Source organism: Meriones unguiculatus, chromosome 1, assembly GCF_030254825.1.
Source record: "Meriones unguiculatus strain TT.TT164.6M chromosome 1, Bangor_MerUng_6.1, whole genome shotgun sequence".
NCBI lineage: Eukaryota > Metazoa > Chordata > Mammalia > Rodentia > Muridae > Meriones > Meriones unguiculatus.
Window position 1 is genome coordinate 155,376,383 of NC_083349.1, and position 22,891 is coordinate 155,399,273.

A 22,891-nucleotide genomic window follows, 5' to 3' on the forward strand; every position below is an offset into this window, starting at 1 on the left:
AATACTAACACAGCCGGGCACTGTGGCACATGCACTCAGGGAGGCAGAGGCAGTTGGATCTCTCGGAGTTTGAGGCCAGCCTGGTCTACAAAGCGAGTCCAGGACAGCCAAGGCTACACAGAGAATCCTTGTCTCAAAAACAAAAAATAAAAATAAAAAAAGAATACTAACACACTAGGCTGGGGTGATAGTATGCATCAAGTCCTTGCTGCACAAGTGTGAAGATTGGAGCTTGGATCCCCAGTACCCACATAAAAAGCCAGCTGGGTGTGGCAGCTCATATGTAATCCCACTGGTCAAGGACGTAAAGACAGAATAATTCTGACTAACTAACCTAGCTGAATCAGTAAGCCTCAGTATTTAAGGGAGAGAGAAATCAAAGATACTGGGCGTAACTGCTCTCCACATGCACTCGTGCACCCACACACGACATGCACACAGCATACACATGCACACTAAAATAATAGCAATACTGTTTTTGTTGAGGTAAGAGACTAAAAAGCAACAATATCAGCTGATCAGCTAGGCAGTGGTGGCTCACACTTTTAGTTCTAGCGCCCGAGAGGCAGAATCAAGGGGATCTCAGGTTCAAGGCCAGTCTGGACTCTTATCTCAATAGTTGGGGGGGGGGGGGGGTGAGAAACAATACACTAAATATTACTTTATTCAGTTTTGTTTCAAAAATCATGTTTATACTCACAAGACATGTTCATTACAAAGTAAGGAATCAGAAAACATTTAGGGTTTGGTTCTAAAGATTTCCTAGACCCACACCTTACTGTCATTAGCAAGGTTGATTTCTGGTTAATGATCATCACAGGTTTTATATTACAGAACAGCAAGTTTTGTAATCATCAGCACACAGTAATAGTGTAATTTTTTGAAAAGCATAAAAAGATTTCTTGAATGTAGTCACATTGGGAAGAGGAACAAACAAGTCTCTGGATTCCCCACTATTCTGCAAAATCTATGTTGGGATCCTGGCATGAGGTTCAGGTTTAAATAGAAGGCAAGATGTATGCCCAACTCAGCAGGTCAAGCTGTGGTCCTGCCCACCCCCACTGACTGACTAGTCTCCTGTTGGTCCTGCAGAACTATGTGACATCTCTTTCCAGGAGACAAGTCCCTCCTCTGGCTGGCACCAGGATTCTCCTGGCATGAGAATCCTGAGGGAATTCCAATTTCCTGGGGTCCATTGTCTCAATATTCTAATAGCCAACAAAAGGGCACAGACGTGTGTCTTCAAGACACCACACACTAAGAGTGTAGTTTTATCTCGTGATGGAGAGTGGCCATGTTCAACAGCAGCCTTACTAAAGTATGCTCATGTTAGTGTTGTGCTTTGTTGCTGTCTCTTTCCCTTCTTATCTTGCAGTTACTAAGGTACAAACCGTTGGATGGAGATCTAATTTGAGAAGAGCCTGGCTAATCAATGTTACTAACATCTGTGGAAGGCAGGCTGCAGACTTCTGAGTGTAGATTGTCACCAGAGTAAAGAGCCACCTTGTCCGCCGAGTGCTGAGAACAGAGTACACTGGTTTTCTTTGTGGGCTTTAAAAACTCAGTGCGAAGATTCCACACTTTTGTGTCTAATACTCAGTAATAATCCCTTAGCACTTCTGAGATGAACTTGCAAAATTTAATGTCACACAAATGTAAGTTATTCCTAGATAGCAGGAATAATGGAAGGTCCCTGTTCTGCTTATATCTGAGGTATGAAGAGAAGACTTTGCCAGGCTATAAAGATATGAAATTGATTTACTAAAGTGAGCATATAGGAAAGTGAGCATCTCAATTAGGTATCTTTGTTACTAATAATCTTCTTCACATGAAGATGCTAAATAATAGGAGTATCAAGTATCCTTGCATTTGAAATAGTATAAAACTAGTGTTTATGTAGTGAAATTACTCTTATTGTGTGTTTTTCTTCCATGCTGAGGATTAAGCCAGGGCCTTGGCTTGCTAGGGAAGCAACCTCTGGCTCTCTACTGGATTTTTTAATTAGTATCAGTTGCTGAGTTAGGGATTTAACCTTAGCTAACCATTTTCTAAGCAAGCATCAGCTGCTTTAATCTCTCCCAAATGCATGGGTCTCTTTGGGCCGATCAATGCGGTAGAGGAGCTGTGCAGGTAAGAAGTAGCCAAGATACTCCACTGTGTCTGGGGTGGTATCACAGTGGTAATGTCCGCCTTCGCCATGATGACTGAAGAAATGGGTGTGCTCCAGTCGCAAATCAAGTCCCTAGGACAGCAGACAGTCTGTTAGCATGGACCAAAATCATTTTGATTACGGTGCATTTCAGGGGAAAGAGAGAAACCTTTTATTACTTTTTAAAAAAACTTTAAAAAATATTATTATTTGTTTGAGACAGGAACTTACTGTGTGGTTGCGACTAGCTTTGAACTCTCAGTCTTCCTAACTGTATCTTCTGAGTGACAGATCTGTTACAGTATATTTGACCCCATTGTGAACCCCAAAATTGTGAACTGTAAAACCCTGTTTCTTGTTTGGTGTGGTTGAGCCATGGCACACATCTTTAATCCAAGAACTTTCTGTTTATTGTAAACAGGTGGTCTGGACTGATGTATAAGGTTAAGAAATTAAAAATAAATAAATAAATAAAGCCAGTCATGATGACGGCCTTTATTCCAGGCACTTGAGACGCAGAGGCAGACGGCCTGGCCTACATGGTGAGTTCTAGATAAGCATAACTTATTAGGGCTCAAACCCTGGGCCAAACAGCAGAGGTGCCTGTTCAACGCATCACAGCAGGCTTGGCTGCCAGGTTCTCCCAACATCCCTCCGTCCCTACCTGTTACAGGGTAGGGCCCTGCCATGCCCCGACCCCACCCCAAACTCTACAGCCCAGGCGCTGGGCTGCCCTCCCCCATCCTATATAATTCAGCTGTTTTGGCTATCCACCCACTTAACCGCCTCCTTTTTTTTTTTTAACCTGCACCTGGTCTTGTCCCACTCTGTGCCTCCCCATCCACGTTCTACTTTCCTCAGGGTCATATCCACTCTGAACTCTCCCAGATGTCTAAGAGATCCATGAAATGAAAATGCCTCTAACCTGGAAGCCCCTTGCCTAAGGGCAGATAATTTCTGAGCTACTGAGGCCTGCTGTTATGTAAACTAACAAGCCACATGTTCACCACTGCCCTAAATGAGTGTCTTTGACAGAGCTGCACTGGATGTGCTTGTTTACATGCAGGCGGGAGGGACGAAGCCAGGAAGTACATCAGGCTATGTTCTTGCCCCTATTAGACCTGGTGGGAAATATGTAGCCTTATATGTTTGCCTTTATAAGCCTCTACAAAATGTCACATGCCACCATTGTCTGGGAACCCTGGAATGGACCTGGCCACAATCCATCATCCTGGCCAGTTTTTAATTAAGCCTGCTTAAAATTTAGTTCAAAAACTGTGGTTGTGGTCTTATTATCACACACCTCTCCTAAGGTATGTATGGATCATTTGTTTCTGCTGGCTTTTGCCACTCACCAAATTTGATTCTATAGTCTGCCTCTTCTGGTGCTCCTTCTACCTAATCTAACCATCCATCTTTCCTCACTTACTCAGCAAGTGTCTCCCTGGATCTGGGAGCCTGCTACTCCCTTTAGGGTGCCCACCACGCAGGTATCTCCCTGCTTTGCCCTTTGGGGCACCCACCACATGGGCAATTTTACTTAGTAAGACATTTGCTCCTCTCCCTCTATTGGATGTGACTGCTCCTAGGTATGGTGGAGGATAAAGTTTACTGTAACTGAAAGGGGAAGCACAGCCAGAGGCAGAGACATCTGGGAGAGTCCAGAGTGGTCATGACCCTCAGCCACGTGAGGAAAGGTAGAGGAGGAAGAACAGGAGGAGGAGGAGAAGGGAGAGAGAGGAACCAGGTGCAGCAGTCAAGAGGGCAAAAGGTAAAAAAGAGGGTAGGTAACCAAAATGGTGTTATTCTATAGGGAAGAACTTCTGGAGGAGGGGCAGCTCAGCCCCTGGGCTGGAGAGTTTAGGGTAGAGGGTGGATTATGTCAGCGATACCCTGTAATAGGTGGGCACTGAGGGATGCTGGGAGAACCAGGCAGTCAGGTCTGCTGTGATATATTAAATAGGCACCTTAGCTATTTGTCCAGGGTTTGAGACCTAACAGCCAGGGCTATGTAGAAAGACCGTGTCTCAGAAAACAAAACAAAACAAAAAGATGACCCCAAGGCTATCCTCACACATCAATAACAAAAACCCAAATTATCTATTCTAAAAAAATACAAGGCTGACAAGACAATTCTGCTGGCAAGTGTTTGCTGCCAAGCCAGACAACCTGAGTTTGATCTGTTGCACTCACATGGTAGGAGAGAACTGACTCTCACATGGTGCTCTCTGACCATATGCTGTAGCATTTGCTACACACATAGACACATGTATGTGAATATGCACATGCACACAGACACACAAACACAAACAAAACTAAGTAAATACTTTAAAAAACAAGTATGCTACCAAGAATTTTCACTGTATACAAAAGGCAGATGAAGACTCACCGGGTCTTTGGAAACAAAAACTGGTAGACAAACCAAAGGAGCCTGCATTTCATAGAAGTGCAGCCATTCATTGACAGCTTCATCTGAGTTCAGGGGGCAGGAAGAAAACTCTTTTGGCTGCAACAACACGTAAGCAGAAAAACACTGAATGTGAATGGGAATTAAGTGTGATAATTACGACCTCATGGTTCTCTTTAATACATCTCACTGACTGGGTTTTGGCATCACTTTCCCCAGTTTCTAAAAAGTTAGCCATCCAATTTGTACAAACTGAAACTTACTCCTAAGTTACTGAAGAAGTGAGGCAATTAATTTTTTTTCACACATCTTCAGTCTTTGTGCTGTGTATGTTCTCCACGTTATGTGTGATTAATTGTTTTGTGTGATGTTGGGAATTGAATCTGGGACCTGTACACTCTAGGCAAGTACTGTGCCACTTAGCCATAGCCCCCGCTCCTCCGCATTCTGAAATACTTTTACACAGTTCTGGGATTGAAAACAGGACCTCCTGCCTTCTAGGCATGCACTCTCATCACTGAGCTACTTGGCTTTCCATTTCCAGTCCTTACAAGCTAATCTTTTGACTTTTTTCAGTGCTAGATCAAATGCAGAGTCTTGTACATGCCGATTAAGGCTCTCCTCTGAGCTCCAGCCCCAGTTCTTCTGAGTTTGTACCTCATAACAAGGTGGATGGGACATAGAAACAAGGCTCTAGAAGTGGGTAGAGGCATCAAAGAGAATAAAATACTTCGTAATAAATAAGAAGGTGAAAACATATATAGGAAACACATAGAAATCAGAGTAGGGGCAGCAATTTGGTTTACCATGTAAATATGGTGATCTGAATTCAATCCCCAAAACTTAAACAACAGGAGAACTAACTTTCAATTAAAAAAAAAAAAAAAAAAAGGATTAGGCCTGGAGAGATGGCTCAGAGGTTAAAAGCACTGTCTGCTTGCTCTTCCAGAGGACCTGGGTTCAATTCCCAGCAACCACATGGTGGCTCATGATCATCTATACTGAGATCTGATGCCCTCTTCTGGCATGCAGATATACATGCAGACAGAATGCTCATGCAAAATAAAAAACAAAAACTCGTGATAAAAATGATTATTAATATATGTGTGCATGCTGGGTGGGTGTGTGCCACAGTGTCAGTTAAGGAGGTCAGAGGACAACTCTGTGGAGTCTGTTTTCTCCTATCTATAAGTGGAATCTGGGCATTAATCTCTTATTTCCAGGCCTTCTGAGAAGGCAACTCTGAGACTTTTGAAAGTTGTCCTCTTAACTCCACATGTGTGTCTCTGCATTCACACATACATCATATACAATAATAAAAACACAGAAGTTAGAATGGAAAAATACACATTTAGGGAAAATAGACATGACTGAAGATGTCAGTGTTACTGAAGGCTATCTAATGACTTGGCCCTGTGCTGTGGATGTCTTCGTACTACAGCCCTGGTCTCCTGGGTGTAAGGCCTTGGCTTCTATCCTATTCTAGAACCACTGAACAGCAAACACCAATAACAACACTCGTCATTGCCAGGAATAGGGCTCGGTGGTTAAAGTGACTGTAGGGCCCTGGATTTGTTTACCAACATGGCAAAGGGCAAAACAGAGAAAATTAGTGTAATTGCTTTTTAATTGTTGGTCTCACTATGTATCTCTAGTTGGTCTGGAACTCTTAAAGATCTGTCTGCCTCTGCCTCCCATGTCCTTGGATGATGATGGTAATGATTATTATTATTATTATTTTGTTTGTTTTTGTTTTCAAGATGCTTGGCTGTCCTGGATTTGCTTTGTAGACCAGGCTGGCTGCTGAATCCCAGAGTGCTGGGATTACAGGCCATCACGGCTGGCACAATTTTTTTTTTTTTAAAGTAGAAAAAGTCAGACATGGTGGTGCACGCAGAGGCAGAAGCAGGCGGATCTCTGTGAGTTTGAGGCCAGCCTGGTCTACCAAGCAAATTCAGGACAGCCAAGGCTACACAGGGAAACCCTGTCTTGAAAAGCAAACAAACAAAAAGAAAAATGCACCTAAAATTTGTATGAAAATTTTTTCTCACTTCTTAGCTTCTAAATGTACACGTCTACCACAATTAGATGGTGCCAGCTGCACAGACAGGCATGCTCTACCTGTTACTTTCCATTTCTGTGATAAAACCAAGACCAAAGGCAACTTGGTAGGAAAGGGGTTACTTTATCTTACAGCTTATAGTCCATCCTGAAGGGACGTTAAGGTAGGAACCTGAAGCAGGGACCATGGAGGGGTGCTGTTTACTGCTCTCCATGGCATGCTAGGCCTGCTTTGCTTTCTTATTACACACTGCCCATAGTGGGCTGGACTCTCCCACATCCATCATTAATTTAGAAAATACCCACACACTTCCCCATAGGCCAATCTAATGGGGGCATTCCTCAAGATTCTCTCTTCCCAGGCAACTAATCTATGTCAAATTTATAAAAAACTAACCAGAATACATGTAGACCAAATGCACAGATGAGAGAGGCATGAAATGAAGCCTTGTGTATGTGTGTGTAGGAGGGGTGTTTTTTCTCTTTTTAAAAATGATTTATTGGGGACTGGAGAGATGGCTCAGTAGTTAAGAGCACTGTCTGCTCTTCCAGAGGACACAGGTTCAATTCCCAGCACCCACGTGGGAGCTCACAACTGTCTGTAACCCCAATTCCAAGGGATTTGACACTTTCACACTAATGCACATAAAATTAAATAAATTTTAAAAATGATTTATTTCTTTTTATTGTATGCACTTTGGTGTTCTGTCTGCTTGTATGTGTGTGTGATAGTGTCAGATCCCCTGGAACTGGAGTCTCAGACAGCTATGAGCTGGCATGTGGGTGCTAGGAATTGAACCTGGGTCCTTTGGAAACTCAGCCAGTGCTCTTTAACTACTGAGCCAACTCTTCAGCCCACATCCCCGTTTTTCTTTTTTAAAAAAGGTTTTGTATTTGTATGTTTTCATGTTTTACCTGCATGTATGTGTGTACACTAGGTGCATACCTCATGCCTGTGGAACTGGAGTTAATGAAGCTTGTGGGCCACTCCGGGGGGAATTGAACCCAGGTCCTCTGCAAGAGCAAGTGCTGTTAATCCCTGAGTCTTTTCCCCTGCCTGGATGAATGATTTTCAGCAAGAGTGCCAGCACCAGCCAAAGGAAGAATTGACACACTCATGCAAAGGGATGAAGGTAGACTCTTTGCACTATGTATAAAAGTTACCTTCAAATGAAGCCAAGATAAAATGCCAACTAAGATTTACAGAGAATGTACAAAAACATGGGAAATTTTCTGACACTGGAGTTGGTTGTGGTTTATTGGGCCATGTGAAAAGTAAAAACTTCTACCATGAATGGTGGTACATATCTGTAATCCCAGTACTTAGAAGGCTGAGGCAAAAAGCTCTAGAAGTGGGTAGAGGCATCAAAGAAAATAAAATACTTCATAATAAACTTAAATAAGAAGGTGAAATATGCTCTATACAGTAACTTTGAGGCTAGCCTGAGTTATAGCAAACACCCTGGCTCCCACACCCAAAATGTGAAAGTTAGCTGCCGTGCCTATGCAGGCAGGCAGACACAGAACCCTTACCATGATGTGGGCCTTGACTTTCCCCTTCTGCACAATGAAGGTGCCTCCCATCCCCACAGGCTTGTTTCCATAATGCTTCTCCAGAGTCTGCCTCATGCAAGTCACAAAGTTAAGCTGTCCTGTTCTTCTCTTGGCTTGTACTTCAATGACCTACAGAGGGTGAAATGGTACTGTATAAGCTCTACAGTTCTATGGCAATAACTACCTAACTGTACCATTATAAAACTTACTGCCACCAGGTAAATATTATCTGCTCAGCACACAAAGATCAGAGTTGAGATGTCTCAGTCCTTGTTTTAAATCACACACACACACACACCAGTTATATGTAACTCCAACAATTTTGTTCATGAGTCCTTGAACTGAGTCCTATTCTGAATTCTGGAGACCAAGATGGTTTGGAAAGCTTGAGGATTACTAGGCTTGAAGGGATTCACCTCTGGTAATGGGGACTGAAGATAGGTTTGCAAGGTCTCACTTCCTGTAAAATTCTTGACAGAGGTTTCCCTGTGTTCTTAGGTACTTTTACATCTCTGTCTCATTTCTTAAATAGCTGAAGTGGCTCTCTCCTTTCCAGATCTAAGTCTTCACAGAGGCTGTACCTAGATCAAGCAGGCATGCATTCTCCTTATTGTTTTCTTGTTTTTGTTACCACCACTTCTAGCACAATGCACGTTATTATGCCTGGTTACCACCCATAAGTAAGCATAATCTTATTGCTTTATGCAAATAATGAATGCCCAAGGTTTGTGTTTTGTTACCTTCTACTCAGAAAGGTAGAGCAAAGGGATGCTCTGTTTACTAGGTAATCTTATTCATTCACTCATTCATTCATTCATTCATTATTTTCTAGACATGGTTTCTCTGTGTAGCCCTGGCTGTCCTGATGCCTAGCTGAATGCTATGTTCTTACGGGCATAATCACCTTGCCAGGTTGGCCCTCACTGGCAAAAAGATTAGCCAGTAATGCACATCCAAAATCCTGATATTTTTGGCTGTATTTCTCCAGCAGGAACGTTCCATCTGCAGGATTTATATGGGCAAAGTAACTTCTGTTCACAGGTTGGTTGTGTTCACTTGCTGTCTGAACAACTGGAATGAACTGGAAAGAAAGTCAATTTTAGTTATTAATAATTTTTCTCCCAGATCTTTAAAGATTTTATCTTGGGTCTTTTCCATTATATTCATATATTATTGTGCTGTTGGAGAGTGCACCAAGCCTTTGTCCATGCTAAGACAGGGCTCTACCACTGCCTACATTCCCTGCCAAATTCAGATTACAATCAAACAACATTATCATTCCCTAATGCCACTTCAAGAACAGATTAATGCATCTGTAGGATTTAATGGTTTAGGGAAGCAGCTTTGTTCCAACATGTCTTCCTCACTGTTCTCTCTCCCCAAAGGTCCAAAGTAACTGGGACATGGACAGAAACTTCTGAAACCATGAACCCAAACAAATGTTTTCTTTACTTATTTCCATTACTTTGTCACAGCTGTGGAAATCTAACACATTTTATAAAATGTTTTGCATTTTCTGTTAGATTTATTTTGTGTTTCAGGTGTTTTGCCTGCACTCATGTGTGATATACCCGGTGCTCACAGAGGCCAGAGGTGACACTGGATCGCTGGAACTAGAGTTATAGATAGCTCTGAGTTGCCATGTGGGTGCTAGGAACTGAACCTGGGTCCTCTGGAAGAGTAGCTACTTAACCTTTGGGCCACATCTTCATCCTCAGTTTATAATATTTACAGTAAAATGTTTACGATATTTCTTTTCTTGGAGAAAGCCTCTTGCTGTGTATCCCAGTAACTTGCTATGAAGGCTAACTGGCATGGAATTCACAACCTTAGATCCAGTCCTTTTGCCTCAATTCTGAGATTCCTGTACCAACCACAACAACCGACAAAAAAAGTTCTTAATTAATTAATTATTAATTAATTATTTTTTGAGATAGGGTGGTATTCTATGGTCCTGGCTGGCTGTGTAGATCAGACTTACCAGTACTCAAATATTAGGATTACAGCCATGAGCCATCATGCATGGCTCAGAATGTCTAATCATAGATTTTAACTTTTTTTCTGTCCTAAACACTGAGAAAATTATATCACTGCTTCTGCAAGAGAAATTCTGTAAGTTCTGAACAACCACCCTTCTGATGAAGTTGTAAGAGCATGGCAGTGCCATTTTACCATCATAAGCTATAAATAGACAGTGGTATCTTACTATCATATGGCATATGTAATATATACTACATTTAGTATAAATGGGACAAAGCATATTATAATACACCACATATAGTATGCATAACACACACTAGTATCTGTTAATAGTCATTGGTTTTCTCTGATATTTATTATTTGTTTTTGTTTGTTTGTTTGTTCTTGTTTTTCAAGACAGTTTCTCTGAGTAACAGCCCTGTCTGTCCTGGAGTTTAGTATGTAGACCAGGCTGGCCTTGAACTCACAGAGATCTGCCTGCCTCTGCCTCCTGAGTGCTTCCCATGCCTGGCCACTATTTGGTTTTTAACATGGAGTTCTCTCCATAATTCCTCTTTTAATCCAAAGCTGCCTTTATATGACAGCAAGGATTTATAGAGAAATGAGAGATCCTATGATATGTAAGAATAAAAATCACCAGGTGTAGGCTGAAGAGATGGCTCAGAGTCTAAGAGTACTGGCTACTCTTTCTGAGGTCCTGAGTTCAATTCCCAGCACCCACATGGCAGCTTCCAACCATCTATAATGTGATCTGGTACCCTTTTCTGGCATGCAAGGTGTACATGCAGATAGAGCACTCAGATACATAAAATAAAAAAATAACCCTTAAAAAAGATCATCAGGTGTGCAGTGGACATGGCAATCCAGAACTGAACAGGTAGAGAAGGACTGTGAATTTAAGTCCAGACTGGATTACATAGCCAGATTCTGCCTCAAAAAAACAAGGACACACATAATGCACACACATAACACACACACAAGTGCCTTAACATGTTCTCTAAAACCTCTGAAAGTACAACAGGTATTTTATTAGCATTCGACCAATTAGAGTGTGCACTTGGCCCAAATGTGCAGAGATTCAACTATTAACAATTCACTAAAAAAGAAGGTGTTTTTTTTTTTGTTTTTTGTTTTCCCTTGAGACAGGTTTTCCCACTATAACCCAGACTGACTTGGAACTCACTATTTAACTCATGATGACCTTGAACTTGTGCAATCCCCCTGCCTCAGCCTCGTAAGTGCCAGAACTACATGTAGGAGCTACCACTACCAGCTAAAAGTAGATTTTGACAGGCCAGTAAAAAGGTCATGAATAACTCAAATATCAAATGAACAAAATAAAATAATATTATACACATACTGACCTCAGAATTAAACCCAAGGGTCTGAAATGGACCTGCTCCTGCTCCAAGGATAAAAGCTCCGGGCAGCTGTATTTCTTTTGCAATTTCATTTAGGTCATAAACCTATAAAAAGAAAAAAAATTTGAAGCTGTAACATATCAACTTCCTGATTTATTTTTTACAACCACTGGCTTCCTCGCCTGCCACATTCACTGGTGGCCTTCCTGACAAACAGGACTCAACCCAGTTTCTACAGTCTGTGACACAAAGAATAAAAGCATACTTACTTTTTTTTTGTTTACAAGAGGCAATAAGTAAGGCACACCTCCTACTTCTGCAATTCTAGTTTGCCCACAGATGCCTAAAAAACACAAGCCATCTTAAAAGCAGGCAAATGTATCGTTCAAGTATCATTCCAGAAGATGCTAATTTACTAGGAATAAATGTAAGAGAATCTCAGTGTTGCACCTAACAGAGGTGAAATAAGCAAGCGATCCCTGCTGGGCTCTTAACTGCCACATATGCTGTCATTACTAAGCATGGCCTGGTGGCCTGGGGCATACCAACAACTGATTCTGAGAGGGCATGGACCAACTTTTGGGTAAAGTTTCTAGAATTCATTTGCCTAATTCTATAAGAATCTATCCTCCTGGGGGAAGGGTGTCATTTTCATTCAAACAATTCTTCTTTTTTTTTTTTTTTGGCATAAGTTGTATTTTAAATTTTTTTGTTTGCATTTGTTTGTGTGTTTCCAGACAAGGTTTCTCTGTGTAGCCTTGGCTGTCCTACTCGCTTTGTAGACCAGGCTGGCCTCAAATTCACAGAGATCTCCCTGCCTCTGCCTCCCCAAGTGCTTGAGATTACTGCCATGCTATCACTTCCAGCTGTATTTTTAAATTTCTAAAACATTTTATTTTGGTAGAATGTTGTTCTTTAGATCCATTCTCAATATTTTTTTAAGATTTATTTTTTTATACAGTATTCATGTGTGCCAGCATTCCAGAAGAGGGTACCACATCTGATGATAGATGGTTGTGAGCCACTATGTGGTTGCTGGGAATTGAATTCAGGACCTTTGGAACAGCCAGTGCTCTTAACCTCTGAGCCATCTCTCCAGCCCTCAGAAATCTTTTTATAAGGTTATACAAATAACAATAATGGGTAACTAAGCTGGCATCCCTACAACCCCCATTATCTACTTTCATTTTAAAATATATTCTATTTACTGCTTGATTGATTTTATATGCATGTTGCATGTGTATATATCTGAGTGTGGTATATGTGTGTATGGTATATGCAAATATACTTATGTGTGTATACTGCACGTATCTACCACAAGCAGAAGCCAGGGAAAGATGCTGGGTGACCTACCCCATCACTCTACCTTATTCCTTGATGGTTTTTCACTGAACTTGAAGTGAGCCCCAGCAATCCTTTGTGTCTGCCCCAGAGTGCTGGGATTATAGGCACACATTAGCACTTGCAGGTCTTTATGTGGGTGATGGGATCTGAACGCCATTCCTCATGTTTGAGCAGGAAGAGCTGTTACTGAGCCATCTCTCTAGCCCCTCTACTTACATTTTTTTTCTTTACTACATTTATTTATTTTATGTGTGTGTGGTGGTGGGAGTACATGTGTGGAGGTCAGAAAACAACCTGTGGGAATCTTCCCCTTCTGCCTATGGATTCTGGTGATTGAACTTAATTCATCAGGTGTGACAGCAAGGGCCTTTACCTGTTGAACCATCTTGCCAGCCCCTCTACTTACATTTTTAGGTAATTATAACAATACAGTGAGACACAATTTGGGAGAAGGCACTGTTTAAAGCAGAGTAGAAATGATGTTTTACTTGAGAAGTTTTGCAAGGATATCATTAAGTGAAGCATATTTATCACACTACTATTACATAGAGGAGAGATGCAAAAAAAGTGTTAACAGGTGCCTTCTGTGTTTGGGGAAGAGCAGAAAATAGCCACAGACTTCACTGAGACACTGATGGCTAGAGGAACTACTACAGGACTCATAGCTGTCCAAGGAACGGGTAAGAGGGAAGCCAGAGGTGGAGATGTGCTACACACAGCTGGAAGTTCTTAAGAGATCTAGGTGAGGCAGAGATTTCTAATAGATTTATTGGTTAAATCTACAAGATTAGATGACAAAGCTCAGATTCTACAAAATAGGTGGAGGCAGGGGGAAAAGATCCTGGAAAACATTCTAAAGAGTCAGCTACAGAGAGAAAAGCAGCTGGAGAGACAAGGAAGAAAGAGCAATTTACTCTCCTCAAAATGAAAATCAGAAATCACAGATAATTACAAGGGATGGGGGGAAGAGGTGATCTTAGATTTTGTTTATTTACAAGGTTGAGCTGTGGCTGGAGAGATGGCTCAGCAGTCAAGAGGACAGGCTTCCTCTTTCAGAAGACAGTTCCCAGCACCCTCAACATCTGTAACTTCAGTCTCAGATGATTTGACATGCTCTTCTGGCCTCCACTGGCATCGGTCGTACACAAGGTACAGAGTTATACAAGTAGACAAATTACCCACTACATATAACATGTTTTCAGAATGGTTTCTAAAAGTTTCACATGTTGACAGAGACTACAGCGAAAGACTGTTTAACCTGGAAGACTCCCTACAATACTGAACTGACCTTTCCTATTTAATGTATTCAAGGCTCTGGGACATTATGGGGCTTACAGGTAGTGGGATTCATAGACACGAGAGGCAAGACTAGTGTCTAAGAATTCCAAGCAGATTACTTTTCAACCAGCTATGTTAATTAACATAAGAGAAACAGAAAAATGCATGAACCTCTAATTCCTTATCACCACAGGGCATAATTGAGGGAGGCTGGACTTCTGAAACACACTTGCATTTGGCCTTACGACTGACAGTTTGGCTCAGCTCTCTCAAGATGTTTTCTCTTCAATAAGCTAGAGCTAGCCCTTACCTTGGAGTGCAGCTGCTACAGTATGTCCAGTCCAGAGGTCTGTCACACTGAGACTGTTGTACTCAACCAATATTCATTTCTTTCTGTTCTTACTACTTCAAACTTGGCAAATTTCTTGAAGGGGCCCAAGTATTTAATAGATGAATCAAATATAAGCCCTAAAGAGAGGCTTACTTAAGTTATGTATATGATGTGTGTATGTGTGGGGCTATGTGCTCAGGAATGCAGGTTCCTTTAGAGGCTAGAAGAGGCCTTGGATCCTCTGGAGTTGGAGTTACAGGAAGCTGTGAACCACCTGATGTGGGTACTAGGAACCATATTTGAGTCCTCTAAAAGTGTAACAAGTGCTTTTAACTGCTGAGCCATCTCTCCAGCCCCCAAATATAGGCCTCTTAAGGTATTTTCTGACCTTGAGTAAACACATACAATCAAACATTTTAAAAAGTTTTTACAAGTCACTTGGGAAATTAAAAACAAAATTCTTGTGCTATTAAAACTTAGCCTACTGCCAGGTGTGGCGGTGCACGTCTGTAACCCTGCACTGAGGACACAGAGGCAGGTGGATCTCTGTGAGTTTGAGACCAGCCTGGTCCTCAAAGAGAGCATAGTACAGCCAAGACTGCACAGAGAAATCCTATCTCAGAAAACCAAACCAAACCAAAACAAAATAAAAAAAACCCACAACAACAACAAAAACCCACTACTATAGCCTACTGAGTATGTCACATAACCAAAACACTGAGCGTTAAAAACACACCTGAAATAGTCTTTCCCCACAAGGGCACACAATGAAATCTGACCCAAAATTAAGCAAATTTGAGCCTGAAGGTTGTTATAACAGCCTTTATTCATAGAGGAAAATAATACTGGCTTCTAAAAAGCAGTATGACTGAAAACCAAAAACTTAAAACAAACAAAAAAACGTACCTTTTACAGGGAAGTTAAAGGGCTCCTTTCTTAAATCTGGGCAGTCAACCACGGAGACCTGGACATCAGCAAAGTTGTCCTTGAGTCCCTTCTGCAAAACTAATAAAAGACATGTAAAGGAGTTACTTAGCATTCGGTTAGAAAGTGGCCACCACGTATTATATCTTCCTTCAAAGTCTCTTTGTTACACCCACCACCTAAACTTATATTACTAAAAGGAGTGAGGGACCCGGGGCTTCAGTGCCAAGCATAGTCTACCACTGGCCTGCACTGACTTACTGAAGAACATTAGATTTCGACAATATCCGAAAATATAATGTACTCTCTGACACATAAATAGCCTTAATTACTAATGGTGTGGTGGTCTGAAGAAGAATGGCCCCCATAGACTCATAAATTTGAATGCTTAGTCACCAAGGAGTAGAACTGTTTGAGAAGGATTAGAATGCGTGGCCTTACTGAAGAGGTATGTCACTGGCAGCTTTGAGGTTTCAAAAGCCTATTCGAGGCCCAGTCTCTCTCCCTCCACCCCTTTCTGTCTCACCCTGCTGCTTGTGGATCAGGATGTAAAGTTCTTAGTTGCTGTCCCAGTACCATGCCTTTCTACTTCTCTCTATAATGATCATGGACTAACCATCTACAACTGTAAACAAACTCCCCAGTTAAATGCTTTCTTTTATAGGAGATGCCTTGTGTCTTCACTAAACCCTGGGTCTATCACTTTTTTTAGTAATATGAGTTTAGGTTGTGGGTGTAACAAAGAACTCTGAAGGAAGGCTTATCATGTCTTTTCATGGTGTTTTTTCACAGCAATAGCACAGTAACCAGGACATGAAGAAAGGAAATGGGTTGCACACAGGTAAGGGTTTGCTTTCCTTGAGGATAGAATTTCAAACCACCCATTCAGTGTAGGTTACAGAGAAAACCTCAAGCCAAAGAAACCAGATACAAGAATAGAGACTACATGGCTCTACTTGAAGTGTTTCAAATGCAGGTGTCTAAGGTAAATATTCTCTGGGGGCAGAAAGGCTGACTGGAAGGTCTATGAGGAGCCTAAAAGAGTGCTGAATGTATATTTTGATCTTAGTGGCAGCTACATAGGCACACTCTGCAAATGCTATGCTTTACTGTAGGTGTATCATGCTGTAATACAAACATAGACAAGCGGAGTGTCTTAACATTCCAGAACTTTCTTTTTCTAGAACTTTCTTTTACTTGGCTGTTTGAGACAGGGATGTAACTATGTAGCCCTGGCTGTCCTGGAACTCACTATAAAGACCAGGCTGGCCTCAAACTCATAAAGATCTTTCTGACTCTTTTCAAGAGACACTTCAGTAATAATTCAGAAAAGTATGTCCGACAACCTGGCCTCCACAGCTCCTTATCAGTAAAGAATGTTACCTGTGAAAGTGAGAATCTGATACCAAGTAAGTGGATGACAGTTTTGCCAACAAGAACAAGCTTTCCACAGATAGGAAAGGACACTGCTATAGTCATGAATAGACGTATATGCATTTCATTTATCTACAGTCTTTTTTTTTTTTTTTTTGTGTGTGTGTGTGTGTGTAGGCAGCTGGTGGGAGCTATGTTGGTTCCAGGAATGGGACTCAGGTTGTTGTGCTTGTGCTGCAAGTACCTTTAGTCACTGAGCATCCGCCCCATGAGAAATATATTTTTAAGGATCAAATAAGAAGAAAGCAAAAAAAAAAAAAAAAAAAAAAAAAAGCAAAGAGCAAGTACATGTTTGATTCAGCCTCTTCAAGAAAACATGTAGCATATTGTGAAAAGTAAGGATGGTTCTAGAGACAGAAGTCACCACAGAATGGAACTTATGAAGACCCTGCTTCACCACGGGTCTGAATGTATATCTTTCTTCTTCTCTAGTTTAGAACTTCCTTAAATTCTTGTTTGAATAAGTAAAAGAAAGGAAGAAAGAGAGAAAGAGGGAAGAAAGAAAGAAAGAAGCCAGGCATGGTAACATACACCTTTGATCCCAGCACTCAGGAGGCAGAGACAGGTGGATCTCTGAGTTCAAGGCAAGCATGGTCTACAGAGTCCAGGACAGCCAGGGCTACACGCAGAAACCCTGTCTCAAAAAAACTAAAGAAAAAAAAAATCCACACAGAAATTTACATAAGCGAATTGACAGCCTGTAAATCAGGAGGCAAAGTATATTTGGGACTATGATCAGTACTCAATAGTAGACTAAATATTTTGTTTTATTTATTTATTTTGAATGTCTCTAAGTGTTTATGCTCACATGAATGTCTGTGCACCACCTGTGCATCTGGTGCTGAAAGAGGACAGAAGAGGGAACTGAATCCCCTTGAGCTAACAATTACAGACAACTGTGAGCCACCACGGGTGTTCCGGGTCATTTGAGTCAGCCAGTACTCTTAACCATTGCCCCACCTCTCCAGCCCCAGGAGACTATTTAAAGTGTATCAGAATACATTATTGTTGGTACTGCACAACTCTCCGCATTCCTCTGCTAGTTTTCACTGCATGAAGTGGTAGCAACAAGATTACTAGAAATAATATGATGGTTACTTCTGGGAGAATGAGCAGAGAAGGAACCAGCAGTAGTGCTGGGAACAAAATGAATTTTGAATTTATCTATCATTGTCTTTCAAAGATATTCAAACTCCATGCATATGTGTCACTTTGTAGAAAGGACTGGCTTTTAAGATGGTATTATATACAATTTCATGTGTTGCTAAGGACCTTGATATTAAACAACTTCTAGTTTGTTAAGATCAAGATGGGATAATAATGGTAAATGTTTATAAATAACGAAGCCTAAAAACTTATAAAAGTTTGGGGTTTTTTTTCTTTTTTTTTTTTGAGACACAGAATTTTGGATTTTTAAAAAATAAAAATAATACTAAACAGACACTGAAATGGGAATTTTATAAAAAGTGCTATTTCAATAACGTATAAACAGGAAATTAGTCATATATGTACTTCAGGGAACTTTTGGTTTTGTTTCCTAGAACAGTCCTTAAATATTCAAGGCTAGCCAGGCATGGTGGCACATGATTTTAATCCCAACACTCAGGAGGCAGAGGCAGAAGGATCTTGGTGAGTTCGCAGCCAGCCTGTTCTACATAGCGAGTTCTAGGACAGCCAGGGCTGTTACACAGGGAAACTCTGTCTCAAAAAAGAAAAAAAAAAAAAAACCAAAAAACAAAAAAACACCAAAAACCAACACCCCAAAACTACCATCCTTTTTACCTTCAGCAAGCTCCTCCAGATTTGGCACATGAAAAGAAAACTCAACACAAGCCATTCTCTTTCTTATCGCCAAGGATGCCCAACAGCAGCTGGGCAACCACTACGAGAGCTCACGGGCACGGGCACGGGCACAAGCAGTCCTGGTTCTGGAAATGAAAGAGTTCAGTCACTTGATGAAGGCAAAGTCTATCCAGGTTCCATAGCCTCAGAGTTCACTTACGTAAGAAGGGCAAAATGCCTGGAGGCTTCATTCAGAGCCAAACAAACTCACGTGCATTCCATGTGAGCAGGAGCTGGAGAGACTCTCTCCTACTGTTCTTTCCATCATCTTCCTTTTGATCAATTTTTCCACTTTCTTCCTTCCCTCCCTCCTCTACCTTCTTCCTTCCTGGCAGAGCTGTATGTAGAACCAAGGGCCTCAGCCATATGCCAGCCCAATACTGTTCTATGAATCTGTTCTTCATAATTTTTCCCCTTTCATTTCTATCTATTCAGTCCTGGGATTGAGCCAGGCCTCTGGTATGCCAGGAAAGTACTTTCCCACGGAGTGCTATGCTCCCTATACTCAGCTTGAACCTAAGCTTTCCGAACAGAGGGCCTCAGAATATGGTCTCCAAACCAAAGATGTGTACAAAGAGTTAAAAATAAGTGGTTTTATATATGTGTGCATGTGTATACGTCCGTACAGTCTGTGCCATCCACAGGAGTCTCTACTGTTTTATAGAATACATATATTACATAAGGTGCCTCTACTAGATCACTTGATTACTATGCTGTATTTGACATTTAAGCTAATAGTTAATTGTCTTAGACTTATTAAATTTTTTAAATATTTCATTTATTTATTTGTGTGTGTCTATGCATATACGCCATAGCATACCTGTACAAGTCACAGGATACTTGTAGGAGTTGGTTCCCTCTTCTGCCATTTAGATGCTGGGGACTTAACTCAGAAAGTCAGGCTTAATGGTAAATACCTTCACCCACTGAGCTATCTTGTTGGCCTGACCACCCTTATTATTATTTTTAAATGGAGAATAAATTTAATTCTAAAAGTAGATCTCAATGACAGCAAAATATCAAAAGGTAGCATTATAATAGAAAAACAGGATAAGAGGATTTGTTTTATTTTTTTTCCCTGAAGCTAAAAAATTATAAGATGTTGCCAAATTTCATTTTTTACATTTGAATTATTCCTTTTGTCTATCATTTTAATAAGAGAAAATTTCATTAACAAATTGAAATGGAAACCTATGGAGTGATTAGATTCTAAAACTCATTTTTTTTTTTTACTTTAATTTACAAATAAGTATACTTACTTGGTAAGTACTTCTAACATTCAATTAATCTGGTTACCTAACCAATTATAATCTTGTATTTCCAAAAACGCACAGCAGAAACACTTTACAGAAAACAGGCACACACATGCAAAGATGACACTTACCTCCCCTGTTCAGGAGATGAGGCTAATAAGCATGCAAAGTGAGATGACTAGAGAGAATTCAGGGAAAGAAAAGGAAGTGGGCAGGGAGATGACAGGCAGGGCCCAGAACAGCATAGGACAGTCAAATCACTAACTAAGGGCATTTCTGCCTCATAGAGCACCATGGGAGTAGCACTCAGTATCATTAATGGGCCATCTCCTTAATCAGAATGGTTAGCTCTAAATGTGCCCACAGCAAGGGAAAAGTGGCTTCCTCAGTTTGCTTGTGGGTTTCTTTTGATTTGTTTTTATCTTTAGGCAGGGTATCCACAACCTGTGTACATAACGGAAGTCCTGCCACTCACAGAGCTCCTCCTGCCTCTGTCTCCAGTGAAATGCAATCATACCTGGCTTAGAAGGAAGCTCTGACGTGGGTGCTGGGCCTGGAACTCAGTCCTGCTGGAAAGCAGTAGGTGATTTTAACTGCTGAGCCATTTCTCCAGGTTCATATGTCTCTTGGGTACAGGATTTTTTTTTAATTATTTCACTAAAAAAGTAATGTATGTATGTTGTGTGTGTGTGTGTATGTGTGTGCCACAACCCATGTGTGGTAGCCAGAGGACAACTTGCAGGAGTGAGTTCTCTCCCTCTACTGTGTGGGCTCCAGGGATTAAACTCCAGTTATCAGGCTTGGTGGAAGTGCTTATAACTCCGAAGCCACCTCTGGCCTGAGATTTCTATTTTTGACCATACTTTCAGAACATAATATTCTCCATGAACATGCCATTGCCCATATTTAGCATTTACATTTTTTTCTTTAAGACATAGGATCCCTACATTGTCCTCACAAGCCATCTTCCTGCTTCAGCCTCCAAGGTAGCTTAAATAAGTGACACTTACTTTAGTATTTTAGTAGACATTTGTTTCTACTGTCCTTTAGTTATTTAACAAATATACTCTTGTATGCAAATGAAATATAAGTAATTATTGAAAATAGGCCCCAGCTGCTATAATCATGCTTTAATTACTCTAAACATACTTATCAATTGAGTGGCCTTTAACTGTTTAGAACTAAAACATCTTAATTTTCTTTTGAAATAGTTTAAGATTAGTATATCAAACACAAATAGATCTCAGACGCTCTCTACCCAGTTGCCCCATGTTAACAGTTTATCATATCCTCTATCAGGCAACCAGTGAGACTTGCTAATATATGAACATGTCAAAATCTGCACAATAGATAGCACAATGGACAGGATATTAAATAATTGCTACTTCTATTTTTTTTCTTTTCTTTCGTTTTTTTTTTTTTTTTTTTTTTTTTTTTTTTGAGACAAGGTTCCCTATATGATCCAGGCAAGTCTGGAACTGTGCTCCTCCTGTTTAAACCTTTTGAGTTCTGGGATTCTATCTATGTACCACCATGCCTGGCCTTAGTATAATTAAGCATATGCTGAGGAAAATGAAAGCACTTTAATTATGCTTATAGTAGGAATAGGAATTCAAATTAGATTAAAACACAGACTTTTTTTTTCGAGACCAGCAGCGTCTATCTGTATAGTCTTGGCTGTCCTGGAACTTGATCTGTAGATAAGAGATCCGCCTGCCTCTGCCTCCCATTAGTGCTAGAATTAAAGGCACGTGCCACAACTCCTTACTTTTTTATTTTTTGGTTTTTCAAGACAGGATTTCTCTGTGTAGCTTTGGCTGTCCTGGTCACTCTGTAGACCAAGCTGGCCTTGAACTCACAGAGATGCGCCTACCTCTACCTTCCAGGGTGCTGGGATTACAGGCACCTGGGTCCGGTAATTTATTTTCTTAAAAGAAGATCAGTCAAACCAGACAGGGTGGCAGAGGTCTGTAATCCCAGCACTTGGGTATTACTTGAGGCAGAGGCAGGTGGATCTCTGTGAGTTTGAGGCGAACTGGTCTACAAAGCGAGTCCAGGACAGCCAAGGCTACCAGAGAAACCCTGTCTCGCAAATAAATAAATAAAATGTATCCGTTTGTTTTAAGTCCCTATCAAAATAGAGACAAAGTCTAACCATGGGAGGCTTCAGCCTCACTAACTGGTTTAGAAATGTAGACGTTTAGGCAGGCTGACAACAGGGGAAAACATATGTGTGTGGAAGGTGAAGTTGACGTTCGGACCAAAAGGGAATGGTTTCCACATACAGTCGGCTCCAGCCCAGCCTCTAGCCAGATAAAGGCAGTATTTACTTTATTGATTTAAGTGGTAGGTGTCAAAGGTTCAGAAACTCGGGTGGAGAAAGGTTGAACAAACAGGAGATAAGCGCCGTGGGAGAAACTGCATGGTGGTGCCCATGTTTAGTTCCAGCACTAGAGGCAGCGGGGTGTAGGGGCAGCGGGGTGCAGAGGCAGGATGTTCTCTGTGAGCTGGAGGTCAGCCTGGTTTACATATTAAGTTCTAGGGCAGTCAGGGCTACATAGAGAGACCTGATTAAAATATATCCATAATTTTTTGTTGTTGCTTAATTTTGTTGTTGTTGTCAAACAACAGCAACAACAACTAACTCAAAAGCAGATCTGTAATGCCAGAATGCACCCTTATCTCAGGCTGGATCAGCAGTGAAGTAACGGCCCTTTCAGCAGACAAAAGGAAGAACGTGTTCAGACTGACCCTGCAAACCCTAGGACTGATCATGCTTAAGCCCACTGCGGGCTCAGCCCCCACAACAAATGACGCTCACCTGACGCGTGCGTGGGTTCTTCCCACTCAGGAGCACAGCTTCAGTCTCCTGCCCTTCTCTTCTGCTTGCTCCAGGCCTAGGGACTAGCTGGGTACCGCCCCTGCTAGAGACCGCCCTCCACCTAGTCGGCCTTCGCAGCCACGCCCACAAAC

The 22,891-nt window shown here is 41.3% G+C and overlaps 1 protein-coding gene and 1 pseudogene across 1 annotated transcript; both read right to left on the reverse strand.

Annotated features, from left to right (window-relative positions):
• Positions 1–646: 646 nt before the first annotated feature.
• On the reverse strand, positions 647–22,873 carry C1H11orf54 (chromosome 1 C11orf54 homolog). Its single transcript, XM_060369669.1, has 9 exons — positions 22,740–22,873; positions 18,606–18,751; positions 15,372–15,470; positions 11,782–11,855; positions 11,516–11,617; positions 9,076–9,252; positions 8,151–8,300; positions 4,539–4,655; positions 647–2,242 (listed from the first exon to the last, which is right to left on the reverse strand). The coding sequence occupies exons 2-9, from the start codon at positions 18,658–18,660 to the stop codon at positions 2,069–2,071; spliced, it is 948 nt and encodes a 315-aa protein (XP_060225652.1). The 5' UTR covers positions 18,661–18,751; positions 22,740–22,873; the 3' UTR covers positions 647–2,068.
• Positions 16,764–16,882, reverse strand: LOC132651489 (small nucleolar RNA SNORA24; annotated as a pseudogene).
• Positions 22,874–22,891: the final 18 nt, after the last annotated feature.